At 41.2% G+C, this 16,859-nt stretch overlaps 1 protein-coding gene across 1 annotated transcript in view; it reads right to left on the reverse strand.

Moving 5' to 3' along the window:
- The window catches only part of LOC308412923 (neuropilin-1a-like), a 98,831-nt gene that overhangs the window by 10,630 nt on the left and 71,342 nt on the right, over positions 1–16,859 (reverse strand). The window contains exons 8-11 of the mRNA XM_080907622.1: positions 15,957–16,101; positions 11,241–11,416; positions 10,570–10,725; positions 6,642–6,786 (exon numbers count right to left, since the gene is read on the reverse strand). Coding sequence (XP_080763748.1) covers positions 6,642–6,786; positions 10,570–10,725; positions 11,241–11,416; positions 15,957–16,101 — 622 coding nt within the window. The remainder of the gene's footprint in view (positions 1–6,641; positions 6,787–10,569; positions 10,726–11,240; positions 11,417–15,956; positions 16,102–16,859) is intronic.

A 16,859-nucleotide genomic window follows, 5' to 3' on the forward strand; every position in this document is an offset into this window, starting at 1 on the left:
AAAAGTGCTACATAAGCACCAATCCAAAGCTGAAACCAAAGCCAAAATAATTCACTGATTTCTCAAAGCTAATTAAAAGCTAGCAATTTTTCTTTGACAGCGAACTCATCATCTACTGGGCAGAGAAAAAAAAGTCTTAAAACACTCAGTGAATAATGATCGGCCTTTAGTGATTCGTTAACTGCTAAAGACATACTGAGACCAAAAATATTTTGCCGCTGTCTTACAGTTCTTTCCTTGGGTTTCTGCTTGATAATTACACAAAGCGCTGATGGAAAGAAGCAAAACTAAAACAGTTTGGTTCCAGTCTGAGTCCCTCTCATTTACTGGAGCCAAACTCGAAGGATGCAGGACCGATCATCGGTGACAGACTTATGAGTCCCCCTGGAGTTGTGGGTTCCTGAGCATTTGCTTAGTTTGCTCTGTTTGTAATCCTGCCTTAGATGCAGTTTACAATTCACGTATATTCTAGTGTACAAATCAAAGAGCGTTATAGTCTGAAAATCTAACTTAATAGCTGTAATATGAAAGCTGCTTGAACTTGTTTTAAAATGGAGGAAAACTACTGGGGCTGAATTAGTGTCTGAGAAACACTGCTGACAAAGATGCCAAAGAAAAACAAAACTTAACTTTTATTTGGTAACTAACAAGTAAGAGGACCCAATCACCTCCTACTGCGGAGACAGGCGTTCTCAGTGGGATGCCACTGTGTCTCGGTCTTGTCAGATACCCACTGGGGGAAAACTGTTAAAAACCTGTTGCTTTTTCATCTGCTATCAGTCTAATTAAGTTGATTTTCACAGTTTTGCGATCGTGGTGGAAACGCAAACAGGAATGGGCACAAAGGACTTTTTGATTTTCTGATTTATTTCACGGTGCTTCTTAAAAAATGAAGATTAAAAATAACATGGAGCTGGGCAGATCGCGTCTACTCTGCAGACAGATTTACAAAGAAGAAAAGTAGCTACATGCATTAAAAGCTTTTGACAATATAGTCGGTCTAATTAACTTTAATGTCATTTTTTGCAGTGAGCTCGAAAAAGAAAATGACTGAAAAGAAAGTTTCAGAGGATTTTTGGTCTAGAAAGGAGAATACTTAGGAGAAACTAACACATTTTGTCTCTTTTATATGAGAATTCAGAGTCATTATAGCGGACCTATTACGCTTTTCCATATATACTGTTACAAATGGTGTTCCTCCTATTAAACATGACAAAACATAAAAGTAATCCCTGTGAGTCTAATGCTCAGGCCTCAGACTGCTTTCAATGCCGAGTTGCAGACAGTATTTTTTCTTTTATGTTTGCTCTGTCTGTTGCCGGGCGTGTGGCAGGCAGGGAGTGGACCCAGAATGCAGGACTCAGCATACAGATGTAAAACTCCAAATCATAAAATTATTGCTGGTAATCAAGAAACAAAAACCTGAAAGACCTGAAAGAGTTTCCGAAAACATTAGAGCACTTATGCAAATATGTGATGTCTTGATAAATCGAGCAGATATTAGAAGTTTACACAGCACCATTCTCGCATGAAAATATCTTAAAAGTTTATTTTGTGACCCAGAACTCTGTGTTCCTCCGCCACTGCCTCGTTTGAGTTTTGGACAAAATGGATTCTGGGATATTGCATTTCGTCATTTCGAGCTGATTGGAGACCAAAACAGCCAATCAGATTTTTTTGCATCCAAGTCTGTGATTGGCTGGTTTTGTGGCACAAATATAACGGTGTACAGAAAGAGTTGAGCGCGCACGGGCAGAAATGTTGAGAGCGCGAGCAACACATTGCGAGCGAGCGCAAATGCAAAAACTGAGCGAGAGGGGCTGCTATTGTGTGTGTGTGTGTGTGTGTGTGTGGATAATAGCAAACACTGAAATACATTTTTTGCATGCAGCAATGAATTTTGTTCACTCAAATTTAGCTTTTCTTCGCTCAAAATAAATTTCTCCTCAAAATGCAACACTTGCACCTGCAATTTCTTTTTTACGTGCGCTCAGAATAGTGGCACAAAAATAACGCCATAGGAATTGGGCAGAGTGAACACACCTGGGAACACAGCTGAATGGAATCCCACTGACCAGGGCAGTTTCAAAATAAAACAGGAAGTAACACACTGAGAGTCAGACTAAGACATGTGGACAAAAGATGAAGGAACTTGAGAGCACAGGAGACAGGACTGGGGAGACTGAAGGCAAACAAACACATAGACACTGAAGACCGACTGGAAGCAAAAAAGGGAACAAACAAACAAGAAACAAGAATTATTAATATAAATAGCAAAACTATGAATCATAAGTCCAAAATGCAGGGGCATAGACCCAATAACATACCAGGATGCTCTTAATATGGTCATTAACATGATCTTTAGTTTACCACGGGCCAGTCAGAAGAAAGTTGTCTTAAAGGGAGAGCGAAGAAAGCTAACACAGAGGATGAACTGAAGGGCTGCACCAACACCCAGCATAAGTTTAAATAAAGATGATTTTGACTTGTGAATCATGCAGAGCTACTCTAGTCGACTCTCCAGATGAAAATATGGAGTTAGAAATAAGCATAATAGGTTCCCCTTTAATGAAAAGTGATTTAAGGTTGGATACAGCGCTCTCATTAACTACAAAACTCAAGTGTCTTGATTTCTCGGAAGGTTGAGAGCTGGCACTTTTCCCCCCATCAAGTACCAGAGTAATAATGACAAACTCTTGTATCTTGTTAAATTCTACTCTGCAGTCAATGTGTGGTGATGTGTTTTTATGTAAATTAAACAAATTGAACTTGCATTAAGCGTATGCAGACTATGTGAAAACCACAGATGGTCTGCATATAATTAAACTTTGTAAGGAAACGTGTCTGCGACATTTCGAGTGGGATGGAGGTTTGCTCTTACAGCAGCGTGGATGTATGCGTCGAGCTGATTTAACTCGGAGCTCGAGGCAAAACATCTGATTAAGCTGCTGAAAGTGATCCGCAGGAATATCGTTGAGCTTGTTAGTTTCTCTTCGCTTGTGTTTGTCTGGGCTCGAGTTGGCATCTTGATGTTCTCGTGAAAACAGAGGGAGACTCATTAATGAAGCGTGGCTCTCGGTCTAATTAACAAAAACCTGTTTTCAGTTATAAATGAACTGCTAGTTGATGCTTGGTATATCCGACACCGTACATTTCTAAAGCTTTCGACAATAGCTTTAGCACATTTTATTTATTTAATAGCACAAATTTTGCTTGTTTAGCCCTTTAAGGACCACTTGAGGTCATTATGCACATTTATGAAGCACCAAACTGCCTCAGCGAGCTTCTCTGTTCCTACAAGAAAGCTGTGATTTGGATAATTGGATATGACTGTGAATGTCTATGTACCACGTTTTTATATGTATCCACATGGTTTGCATGTATTTTATTAAGTATGTGTGCACGTGCTGCAAGCAGTGGGATTAAAGTGTCTGTGTCATGTCTCCTGCTGCAGTGTGTATTGCAGTGACCCCCCTTTAACTAAAAATACACTAAAGTATCAGTTTAACTTAATAATGCCACACCATCATCCACCACATACTGTACACAGTGTTGTTTAAAAACACATGTAAAAATGTGTGGATTGTTTTGTGCGATTATCTCCCAGCAAAGTCTACATAAGTGGAGGAGTGACAAATTAAAGGAAAAAGTGGAAATCAATTTTGTGGAACTCGAACTTGGGGAGGACATCAGACTGTTTCGTGATGCTGCAGTCTATGTTTGTTTCCCTGCTATGCTCTCGTTGTTGCAGTCACGATAACAGCTGGAGGAAGCATCTCAGAAACAAGACAAATTCTGTTTTGCATCTACTCTGTTCAAGTTTGTTTGGCTTTTTTTTTCCTACAAGTACATCAAGTTCATCCGCATCATTTCACGCTGTATTCCGATTGGTTGGTTCATAAATGTGAGCTTCAGCAGCAGTTATTTTGGCAGATGAGCGTCCTAATTTAATTTACTTTGGCTGCAAAACTGTTGCCTTTCTCACTGAGTGACCTCTGCTTTTAAGGAGTGACCAAGACTGTGTCTTTCATTGATAAAAGAAATCCGTCCATCGACCCATCCTACCTCTCCAACCTGATAATCGACATGCTTGTGTGACTTGCCACACAGACTTTTGATTTTTCAGTCAATATGAACCCAAAATGAGTAACTAACCCCTAAAACTCATCAGGAAGGTGTTTACAGAGGTCCAGACAGAAAGCTGTTTTCTCATACACCTCAATAGGACTGGAAGTCCTTTTCCAACCACAGGTATCGCCCTCTCATGGCCATCAGACAAAATGCAGGTTTGAGGCACTTTCACACTGGCTTCAGGTGTTTAGACTTGTTAAGATCTGGTGACTCCAAAGATTGAAGATGATTTACATCACTGCTGCACTCCCAAAACTGCTCAGTGACGGTTTATTTCTTATTAAGGTGGGCACTGCCATCTTCCACTCCCACTCAGAACAACTTAAAAAAGAAACCCAAACCGATTTGCTGTGATTTTCCCGGCCAAAAAAACAAGTGCACCCTAACAATGCCAGTAAAATGCCCCCAGAGTGGAACAGAAGGAACTCAGCCCCTTGCTGTAAGGGTCAAGGATTAATGCTTTTCCTTTAATATGACCCACATATGCCCACATGCAAACAGACCTACATGGTAGATCATCTGTCAAAAACAATGAGTCACAGTCCATCTGTAACATGAGTCACAAACTGTTGCATTCACAAGCATATCACTAGAGTATGTGTCAGCTGCGGATATTACTGTAGGTTGGACTCCGCACAAGAAAGTGTGTTTACTGTTTTCATCTAGGGAAGAGTAGGATGTTTGTTTTGCATATGAGCTGCTTACTTTTACTGGATTTTAGTTGAGGAGCAGTATTAAAGTTAATGGTTTGCACAATTAGGTGTGCAGGTACTGTCGCTGTCTCCGAGCTGCTTCCCTGTCGACTGGGAAACATTTTTCTTTGAAGGGAACGTGAATACAAAGAAAAAACAATTAGCTGTTGAGAGATTTTAAGGTTTTCAAAAATTCAGTTTAACATGGTTGATTTAATTGAGTTGACAGATCTAAGATGCCCCGCGTACTTCTCTCATCTCTTTGTCTTCTCCGTCCTTTAATCAGTCTTCTCCTCTCTCGGGCTCTCACGCGCAGTCCTGCGTGGTTTTGCTGATTCTTATCATTCTCCCTACAGTGCAACCAGATACTCCATCAGAGAGCCTGCTTCCTCCCTTCATCTGTTCCTTCCTCACCTACTGTGAGAGGTCAAACCCTTCCTCCCTCTCTTCCTCTCCCTTTTTCTCCCACACACCCGTCAAGCTCTGACCACTGCAACAGCAGAGATAGTACCCTGCCACGGCATGTGTCAGCCTTTTCGTGTGCTCACACTCTCTTTCTGCCTCTCATTACACCAACCAGCGTGGAGTGTAAGCAGTTTACTGTTTAACGGCTGACTGAGGCCAAATACTGTTTGCATGTCGAACGTTTTCAAAGATTTCATTAGCGTTTGCCTGAGTCACTGTTATAAATTATCCTTATTTATCTTATCCTGGGCTTTTGTGCGTGCCTTCAGTCTGAAACGAGCTGCTTTAGCTCCCTTTCCCTCTTTCTGAGGAAGCTTTCTTCTGATTGGCTGCCCCTCGCAAACAAAAAGATTCGACAAGCAGTTTGAGTGAGGTATCTGTCGCTAAAATAACCATATACATCTTTACATTGTTACCATCTGTTAGCCAATGAGCGTGCAGGTTTGAGGCACTTTCACACTGGCTTAATTTTTTCAACCTTTTCCGTCTATGGTGACAAAATCATGCTTGAAATCAAGTGTTTAAAGCTTTTGACTCACATGGATTGCTGTAATGTAATCTAAGGCAAATGGTTTTCAAGAGTCATGTGCGATTTAAAAGAAGCAAAAACTGCAGATCAATAGATTTAGAACTGCCGCAGCACGTCACCTGCTCTCTCTCTTAAAGAGGCTGAAGAAAAAAAAGGATTCAAGTAATGTTTTTAACGGTGAACTTCATTTGAGGAAAAAACCAAGCAAACTTTAAATATACCTGCTGTTTTTATGTTTGCCTGCTTTATTTCATTTAACACCTTAAAGTAAACTGAATAACAGAAAATGTGAGAGAACGATGCACAACAACAGAGGCGTAAAGTTTGAGCTTTCTTGTTAGTACGATGTTTTAAACATGAGATAAAACATGCGGCCTAGAGATGTAGTCTGAATGTTTGTGAGTGTGATGACTGAGATCTAAGACTCAGCCCAGATACAAAACATTTACTGTGCGTGTGTCCCATTGTGCCTCACTGTGGGTTTTTTGTTTCCTTCTGTCAACAACCCCAACGGTAAATTCCGTCTTCCTGCAACGAGTTTCTTTGCAGTTTCTGGAATTCACCTTCTTTTTTCTGCATGCTATTTGCTATGGTTTATGAAAGCTCAGTGCCACTTTCAAGCAAGACCAAGCCTGCCAAAGGCAGAAACCACAGGAGTGTGTAATATCAGGATATTAAACTGCAACATGCTGTTAAGTTTTCCAGTGTAATCTGATCCAGTTCAAACTTGCTCCACATCACAGGCTTAATGCCATTCTTTATATCTTTGTGGCATACTGCAGAACGACGGACTGATAGATCTGTTTGTGGTAAAAGGGACTCACCCTCCAGTTCGCAGCCCAGCAGCTCTAAACGGAGGCCCACGCCCTCGTTGGTGGCTCTCTCCGGATAGATCCTGATCAAGCGGGTAATAAGTGGACCTATGGATCTTAGCTCCGGGGTGTCATGGTTCTGATTCCCCAAAAATACCTGAAGAAATAAAGGTATTGCACAGATTTAGGCCTTTACATATAAACAAGGGATGTGATTATGAAATGAATGCGATACAGCTAATAAATATCGACCACTGACAGCGGTAAACATCATCTGATCTGCAGCCCTACATAAGCTGATATAGATTTTTGGTGGATATATGTTTGTATCCCTGAATCAAATGACCATAAAGTTGGAAAGCATGCTTTCTGATCTAACTTGTGCAGCTTTATAGTTAAGTCGTTCATAATTTTACCTGTAATTATCACCAGTGTATAGAGTCTAAGGATCTTTCTGATATGAGATGCATGAAATTGCATCAAAGAAGTAAACGTATGAAACTGGTATGAAAGCTCTGTCATTTACAGAGGAAGGTACCAGTATAACTAATACTACCAAGCTATTCTGAACACTCTGCAGCACTCACTGCTGTAAAGCCCCATCCTCGGGGCTTTGATAAGAATAACAGAAAAAAACAGCGTGTGCTGTCTCTGATCAGGCATTACTCTGTTTGACAAGGAGCTGAAACAAAATGAAAGGAGGAAATCAGATCCAGAGGCCATCCTTTCATATTTTCAGCATGGAAGCAGCACAGATGAAAATGGTTACAGTCACACCGGGAACCAAGTGGTGGGACACCAAACACCAAACGCACGCCTGCATGTCTGAAGCGCTGCGGTTTCCTCGTGCCTGATTTATTACAGGCTGCAGAGTGGCAGTATAGCTGGAATTATAATATGAAAAGTTTGTGTATGGACATAACTGTTACACTAAAGCTGTTCCATCTTTGCTAACACCTTAGCATGTTCTGGTATGTGCTGACTAAAAGTGGCCTTTCATAAGAAACTAAAGGCAAAACTGTTGCAGCTCTTAATGTCTACATGTGCAAATGCACAAATTGTTAGAGTTCCTGGGTCATCGGCCCAGTGTTTTGTGGTTTTGGTTCTTTGATTTTGTTTATTTCATTATATTATGGGTTATAGGTTTATTCTTAGTTTAGGTTTTCTATGTGGGTTTTGTTAGAGTTTTAGTGTTCTGGTTTTCTGTCTGTGATCCATAGTTGCTGTCTCCCCTGTCTGCTGTATCCCCGTGTCAAGTCTGCGTCTCTGTGTTATGTTTCCTGTTTTACTTTGAAGGTCCATGTCTTATGTTAATGTGTCTGGTTTTGCTTCCTTTGTCTCGTTAGGCCTGAGTTGCCCCAGCTGTGTTTCCCTCCTGTTTGCCATTCCCTGATTGCTCCCTCCGTGTATTTAAGCCCTGTGTTTCTCTGTGTCCATGTTGCGATCCACCCTCATCTTGCTGTGTAAGCTTATTTTGTATTCTCAGTTTTGTTACCCTTTTGAGTTCAGCATTCAAGCTGTTTTTTGAGTTCATGTCTGTCTCAGGAGTCTGCACTGTGGGTCCTTTTCCTGCCTGCACACAGCCGTTCCATAACACAAATGTTATGTTTGTCTGCAGGTACGCATAAAATCCAACATATATCTGATGAGTATACGAACCTGCTAGTTTTAAAAAAATTTCCTGTCAGAGAGGGTATCCTTATATGGTCATATCAGGCACAGAAGCCCCGCCCACATGCTGTTCAAACTTTCAGAGGGGCAGTCAATCAGCAGAAGAAGAAGAAAGGAGGAGGAGTTTAAAAAAGGACAAAGTAAGGGGCTGCACGCAGGGGAAATTCAAGAAGAATAAGGATTATTTTAAATTGAGAATCATGGAAAGATTTTCTGGTAAAGAATTAAAAAATGGATCTGGAAATTAGCTTCTGGTCCTCTTTAAAGAATAGTGCCACAATGGAAATTACAGTAGCCTTTTAGTTTCTTTAGACAACACTGTGGCACTTTTACACTCATAAAATGAGTGATTTGAATTTGCATGCTGGGAGGTTACACTGTTACCACTGTAATTGTAATCTTAAAATCCATTACAAATGTGGTTCCTGAAAGCTAATCATCCTTTACTTGTGTGTTGTTGTTGTTCTTGTTGTGCATCTTCCAGGACTTCTGTTTGTGATTAGACAGAATAAGCCACCTGCACATGTTATACAACTCTATATACGCTCATCTTTATGCACGAACATGCACTGTACGTACAGAGTACGTGCTTGTGCCCAGGCACCTTTAAACACACGTACCACTGAGCCTTCCTGCCTCGTCTTTTGAAGCGTTTTTTATAAAAAGCTACAGGAAACAGAGCGGAGAGGCTGACGGGAGCATCTAGATCTCCGTCTGCAGTAAATCAGCAGGAGTCTGATGGCCAGCTTCGCCCTCCGCCCTGCCATCTGGAAAACATAGAGGAGGATGTCGCACCAGCAGGGCCAGCCGAGGAGGGGAAGAAGGGTCTCGAGAGCAACGACATGCATTTCCTTTTTGCAGATTGGAATTACAGTTATGTTTACAGAGACAGAAAATTACACCAAAATCGTGACTTGTTATGTTTTCTGTCATCTAAAGGACAAAAAGAAAAAATCCCAGCAACGTGAAATATACTTAACAACTTAAAGTTACTTGTATATTAACGTTTTTATCGGCTTCAGTTCAGGACTACACCCTGCACTCTGTTCTAGAGCAATAAAACTTCATTTAGTTGCAGCAGTTTTGTGGTGTCATTAAGCCAAGAAAGTGCTAGAAAGCCGATCGATGAGGGAATCAGTAAGGTATGACCACTAATATTTTTGTAACACAGACGTATCGACACGTTTGATCAATACGCGTCTTAGAGGCTCTGGTGCAGAGAGAAGCGAGGGACCTCGGCACAAAGCTTGGGCGAATGTGAAAAATAAATAAATGCGTGGGTGGTCGAGCAGCAACTCCCGCCGCACTTTTTTTGTGTCACCGAATCCTGCTGTGATGATTTCACACCCCCCAATAATGCCGCTTCAGTTTTTTACCCACAGTTCTTCTTTCTTCTTCTAGCCTGCGTTTATTTAAAGTACACTAAAATGATTCGCTTCCATAAAAACACAGATTTCCTGGTGGAAGTTTTGTGGAGCTCTTCAGACAAAAGCATCCAACAAACACGGACCAGCAAACAGAGCTCACATGAAAAGCCGTCTATAATTTAGGTGATTAACATTTCATTCCAGGAGCGGCGCTGTGTCGTGCAGAGCGTCTGTCTGACGGCTTTCAGGAATTAAAGACGTCTGTAAGAAGATGTTTATTTCATGTCAACAACTTTTTTATCTGCTTTCCTTGTAATTCATCGCTTGCTTCACAATGCTGCCGAATGAGACACGGGGAGGAATAAAGAAAGAAGAGGAATAGAAGCCAAAAGAAAAAGTAAAACCACTTTCATCTGATGTGCACACGTGGTCCTTTCAGATAGCCTCGAGCACCACCTTCAGATGTGCTCATTTGAAGTCATATTAAGCACATTTAGTCACAGTGTTCTGTGTTGTTTTTGAGTTTTGGATTCTCGTTTAATCGGATCGCTGTTTTGATTTAATTATTCCAGTCATGCTGAGCCTCAGTTCTTTTGATATTTTGGAATTTTTGTCCCTGTTTGGATTTAATTGTTGTTTTGGTGATGTGCAGTTTTAATTTTTAGCCTCTCGGGCAATTTCCTGACTGTGTTTCCTCATTTCTATGTTGGCTGTCATGTCTTTGGTCATTTTCTGTTTTACTCTGTCTTTGTGTGCGAACTAATTAATCTGCATCTCAAACAGATAAATAGATGTTGTTTTCAGCACTCACGTTACACAACCTGACCTTCTGGCTGCCAGGCACCGCAAACACAGACTAATAAAAAGTGACATTTTGCTGTTACATGTGTAAGTGAGCCAACCTTGACCCTGGTGGTGTTCTCCTCCTTCACCATGGTCCACTCCTCTCCGTCCAGGCTGTGGCCCACCTTAAACTTCTTCATGAAGACGTTCCTGTCACGGTGTTTTCCTCCTTGGATCACCACACCGGTCACTGTCTTGTCCTGGCCCAGATCCACCTGTGAAGGAGCAAAATACTGTCTACACCTATGATCTGTGATAGATTATAAAAATGACAAAGACAAACTGTGGTTTCATTTAAAAAGAACTGGCTTGGATTGGTGCGGACAAGTGGTTTCCACTCTGGGGACTGGGGTCTCTGCAGGTGGGAATCAGGATAATTTGAGAAATCTTAAGACTATTTAGATATTTGCTAGTCAAAATGTAGATATTTTTCTTGCCTGATGCTTCCCATCTGAGTGGGGAACAGGAAAAATAAACTGTATACTCTATTTTAAACCGTTTATAAAAGCACTCGTGGCCATATGAGTGAGCAGACACTGTCTTCATATCAAAGCATCACCAGCCAGAAACTTTGGGAAGCACTGTTTCAGTTAACAGTGCAGCAGTTAAGGATGTGCTTGTGGCTGCTGGATGCATAACTGAACTTTCTAACACTGTAAACAAATAAAACACACATGAGGTCATGATCTGCCTGTTTCATCTCTAAACTCAGCTGTGTTTGTGAACCCACCTGCAGCCACTCATTCTTGAAAGGCTGCTTTGTCGACTGTCCGGTCCAGCCCGACCTTCCCGTCAATAAACGCGCGTTCTCGGCCACCCAGCCCCGGTCAGCGTAGGACGAGGCACTGATCTGAGCATCTGAGATCTGGCCAGACACCATCCCCAACATCCCTGCACACGGGTAGTCTGTACAGCAGGAAAACGATGAGCAGACAGTGAACAGTGGGTAGGAAACTTTTGAAAGGCGTAAAGTACGATAAGAAATGCCACGGCCATCATTATCTTGTCACTGCTTAAGTCAGCGGTTTTAGTTGAGGCCCTCTGGGTGCTGGAGCAGTGTTTAAACGCTTTGGTAAAAATATCAAAGAGTCATCTTTAATCCCCAGCATGGGTTTGTTTGAATAAACGAGGAATTACTAAACTTTTAGTGTGTGTACGCTGCTGCTTTGTAGACGAAGCAGGGATTCAGTATCCTTTTTGCATAGCACCAAATCACAACAACAGTCGCCACAAGGGACAGTAAGGTGTTTGTGAGAAAACCTATCAGCAAGGACTTTGTGATGTTGGGAAGAAAAAACTCAATTTTAATAGGAAGAAATCTCCAGCAGAGATGATGGAGAAACAAGACGAAATAGAGGCGGATGGAGAGATAAGACAAAAATGCAGCAGTGGTGTATAAACAGGTGGGGAGTGAAAAGACGTGAGTGGAAAATAAGTGCTCAGTGCATCACTTGAAAGTCCTCCAGGAGCCTGAGCCTTTAGCAGTGGATATTCAGGGTCACCTGATCGAGCTCGAACTAAAAACTTTATCAAAAAGGAAAGCTGTGAGTTGAATCTTAAAGAGGGTGTCTGCCTCCCGAGTCGAGCCTCTCTGATTCTGAGGGGCTTGACTATCAGCAACTATTCTCCTTCTTGTACGCAAGCACAGATTTGACTTCGCGGGTATGTTTTTCCGAGCGTCTTCTGTGGATTGAGGCACCAGCGGGATTTCAGTCTCACGCTGACTCCATAATATTGAGATCAGGGTGATTGGAGCTGCCACAACATCTTTTTCAGGACTCCTTGTTAATTCTTTTTGACTGCGACTGTAAGTTTATGGTCACTGACATTAAACAGAATGAAAACGGGCAGATTAGAAAGCTCCCTGATAGCAACATGATTGTGATGGATAAGAACCCAAACATCCAAACGTCTGTGTCTCAGCTGTGTTTTGAACTAAAATAAGTGCTTCTTTTTATATTTCTCCTGCCATTACTGATGTTACTATCATGGCTGGATATACTCCAACACCTATAAGACAAAGGTTGTTAGGTATGAACACGTCTGTGCCCTCTATGTTCAGGCCAACATTAAAGTGAAAAAAGAGGAATATGCCTCCTTCTTTGTGACTGTTAGATCCAAAGCATTCATCGTGTTGCCGCATAGTAGGGCTGGGCCATATCGTACCTTTCACGGTAATACTGGTATAATGTCGGGCAACGATAAGAAAATGAAATATCGCGATAGAATATGGGCAAAACGCGCATGTGCAGTGCCTTTGTTTTCATAAAAAGCAGAAAAACCATGGCGGTGATGGAGAATGACAAAAGATAATAGCTGAACGAAACGGATGAACCAGAACTGGTTTGTAAAAATGCTGCAACTTCAGTGGTGTGGAACTGGTTTAGCTTTCGTCCCTCAGATTCAGATACACAACAAAGCACTATTTTTGGTAGAGCATGCTAGCGGGCCGTCGCTATTACCGTGTTGTTTGGAAAATACGACACACTTAAAATCAATCCTTTGATTTTTCTGAAAATCGACAGTGCCCCTTATAATCCCGTGTGCGTTATGTATGAATTCTGGTTGTGTTTACTGACCTGGAAATGATTTTATGTACACGGCGCTCGAAAATCTGTCAAATGTTTTTAGTACGACTTTGCTAAGCTACGAAGCCGCACCGCTTGATGGATTGTCGGTGCATTACGGCTACCGTAGGCAGGAGCCTCGCGGAGTGATACGTACTGTGCTTCAACATAATATTACCGTATTGTGTGTGTATAACCTCTTTTTAAGTTTTGTGGATATTCTACATGGTTATGCTGAGGATATGTCGGCCAATTTCCACCGGAAATGCCTTTTGGTTAAACTGTCAGCAAGGAATTTGCATTTGCACTGTTACATTTTTATATAACTTTAATGCACACAAAAAACAGCTGCTTGTTTAAGTGAAAACACATTGATGTTTTGGGTTTTTTTGCATTAATAAAGTTGTGGAGTTGTAAAGTATTTTGTCTAGTGTCAATTATATCGTCAGTTATATCGTTATCGCAAATTTTCAAATATATATTGTGATAAATATTTTTGGTCATATCGCCCTGCTCTGCAACATAGTCTCAAGTACCAGCTAGATGATGAAAAATGATTCGGGATTTAACAGATCCTCAAGTATGAAGAGTTACCAGACACCAAAACACTGCAAAGTTAATACATTAGGACGAGGAGGGGGAAGTTGTCACAGTGGAAATGATTTTATTTTCTCTTGATGAGCATGAAAGGGGATAGGAGAAATTCTGCATTCAGGGTAAAAGTTAATTTAGTTGCATTATACACTTGACAGCACCTTGCCAGATGATACCGAGCCTCCACTGAACACTCCACCGAAATAAATGAAGAGGCTGCATTATTCATGCAGAGTTGGTCTAAACAAAGCTTTCTTTCAGCACATAGAAGGCTTGGAAAGTTTCACTCCTATTGCAGTGAAGTCAAGTTGAGTTTTAAAAATGATTTATATAAACCAAAATGACAAATGTGCCTCATTAAGCAAAACCGGACGGATCTCTGATTCAAATGAAGAAGGAGAGAAAAGTTTACAACTACAAATCTGCCTCACATCATCAGAGGTCAAGAGGCGGCTCGCAGCAGAATCTTAGCAACATGTTGGAGGTTTAAAGTCTCGCCTCACGGGCATCATGATGCTGACAGACTCATCGACGTGTGTGAAAAACCTGCGACCTTGAGGTTACAGTACAATCTGTTCAACAACCGGGCCAGGCTGCTTTTTCGAACGCTTCCATTTTCATTACAGTGTTTAAGTATTGGAAAATATTCTGGGATAATGACTGGATAAGCTTGCCTGGAATGTGAACTCTTAATAATACTTGCACAGCATGGTCTAGTCATTGCAAGGCTAAGTTAAATCCATTATCCACAACAAGCTAGAGCTAATATCCGGGCCCAAACAGTCATGATATTTGCATTTGACAAATGCTCCCACAGTTGTATCTGCCGTTTAACAACAACAACAGCTCTTGGGGATGTAAATTCTTGCACAGTGTGAAAGTATAAAGCTATTCAGACTCCTTTATGGAAACCTCCTACAGGGCTGCCAGTGTGCGTTTTGATGTTGCTGAGCTTATAAGAACCAAATGTCCTCCCAGGGACAGCAAACGATAACGTGCATTCATGTTTTTATCACTTCTTTAAATTGCGAAAATGTAGATAAAAACTTTTGTGCTCTGAAGTAAATGATGGCTCTGCTTCAAGTGCATTACCTGCATACAGCACACATATATACTCTCCAAACTGCGTCACTATATCTCCCGAATCACCTGTCCGGCACTCTATATCCAGTTCTCCAATGAGTAAGAGCCTGATATCCAATTCATGAGGCCCTCCTACTGAGAGTTGTTTGTAGCACTTCAAGGACTGAGGTTTATGTAATGTTAGGGGATGAGTAATGAGGCACCATGATTTTCCTCTGCTCCACTGTAATGAATAACGGCATCCTTCTGTGGGAGTTTGCGCTCGCTTTGGAAGCAGTGATTATTTTAAATCAACAGAGAGTGGCGGGGGTTTCTCATCCACAAAGCGAAAAGATGTTAGTTTGATTCATGATGAACAAAAGTGAGGAAAAAGTAAAAGGAAGAAAAAAGAACTGACGAGCTGGTGAAATGTTAGTCATTTCTTTAAGAGATCAGTGGCTTTTTGTTTTTGCCAATTAGTGCAGTTCCTCTAACGGTCACTTGAGTTAGACTATGAGTAAGACTCGCATCATAAAACGCTAACTTTACAGCAGAAAACACTCATGATTACAGCCTGTAATCACCACCTTCATCACAACTTTACCCTGGTGGATTTTCAAAAGCTTAAAATTTACTAATTTTCTAGCACATTCTAGCTCTGAAACAAGGCTGCGGGGCTCTATCCATCTTTTAAAGAGAGGCTATGTTAAAAATTTCAGCTCAGGTTTGGAGAAGAGCACGAATGGTCTATAAAAACAGGAAAGAACTGAACATTTTTCTTAATTAAAATTTCATAAAACATTTAATAAATGATAAATCTTTCTTTTTGTGTTTGGGGAAAAATGCAGAATATTTGCAAGAGATTACTGAGCATGGAGAAAAATTATGGAGATGGTAAAGTGAGCTGGAAATTTCTGTATATACAGTCTGTTTGGCTTACTATATTAGAAAATAGGGAAAAAAGCAATCCAGTGAGTATTAGCAGATGCATACGCTGCATATGTATATGTTAGATAAGGGGGAAAAAATGATTACATTAAACTTCATTAATCCCCGAGGGGACAGGGAAAGTTAATTAAGAAGAAAATGTATGAATGGAATATGTAAAAACACGGACTTCAGCACTAACGGTATGCGGCGGAGTAGCTGTGGAACATAAATCTATACATCAGGAGTTGAAGCTGGGAGTGAGGTCCCACATCAGTATGTATGAGTTTGTGTACCTGATGTTCTGCAGCCGTAGATCTCGAAGCGCATACAGATGCCTTGCTCCCAGGACATAGGGCGGATACGAATGTAGCGAGCCAGAGTGGGTTTGGGAAGATGGCTGTGAACTTCATCTGTGGGGTTGTCGTTCCCCAGAAAGATCTAAAAATACAGGCACAGGAGAGCATCTGTTACTTTACTCATATTTACCCACTTCAGTCGGGCCGCCGCAGTGACTGATGGGTTTAAAACTGTGTGGACTGTTTCCAGACTGGCTTCCATACATGACTTTGGAACTCAGGTAACGTTAAAGAAATGCACAAATGTTATGTATGCATGCATCACAGTTACTCCTAAATTAGGTGATTTTGCCGGGAGAAAGATTAAAGCGTGAGGGCGCAGGGGATGGTCTTTAAATAGAAGGAGAAAACCTGGGCAAAACAGCAGCGCTGGCAGGAATGTTTACTGCTATTCATCACAGTCGCTGCTAATCAGTACAGCTATGCACTGTAACACTGTAAGTGTTTGCTACTCCCACCAAAAGTGCAAATAAAGCTTCTGCTCTGGCTGCTAGCATCTCCACGATCGACAATAGAAATGAGTGTTTTTCCCAATAATACAGCTGCTACTACAGTAACACCACAGCTGCCTTATTGAAAATTATTTATTCGTTGCACATGACTACAGCAAACTGTATTGATACTACTGGTACAACTGCCTGAGCTGCGGCCTTGTGGTTATGCAGACCTTTAAGAACTGAGCTTTCAGTGTGTTTTTGCATGACTTTGGATGATACTGTACTATCACAGTAATTAGAATTTGGGAAAAACAACAAATAACACCTGAAACAATAAACCACGAATGTTCAGCGTGATGCAGATTTAGCGTAGAGTAGACGAGACTTTCTTTTGAAGCTTCGT

This window comes from Rhamphochromis sp. 'chilingali' (assembly GCF_963969265.1).
Source record: "Rhamphochromis sp. 'chilingali' genome assembly, chromosome: 16".
NCBI classification, from domain to species: Eukaryota; Metazoa; Chordata; class Actinopteri; order Cichliformes; family Cichlidae; genus Rhamphochromis; species Rhamphochromis sp. 'chilingali'.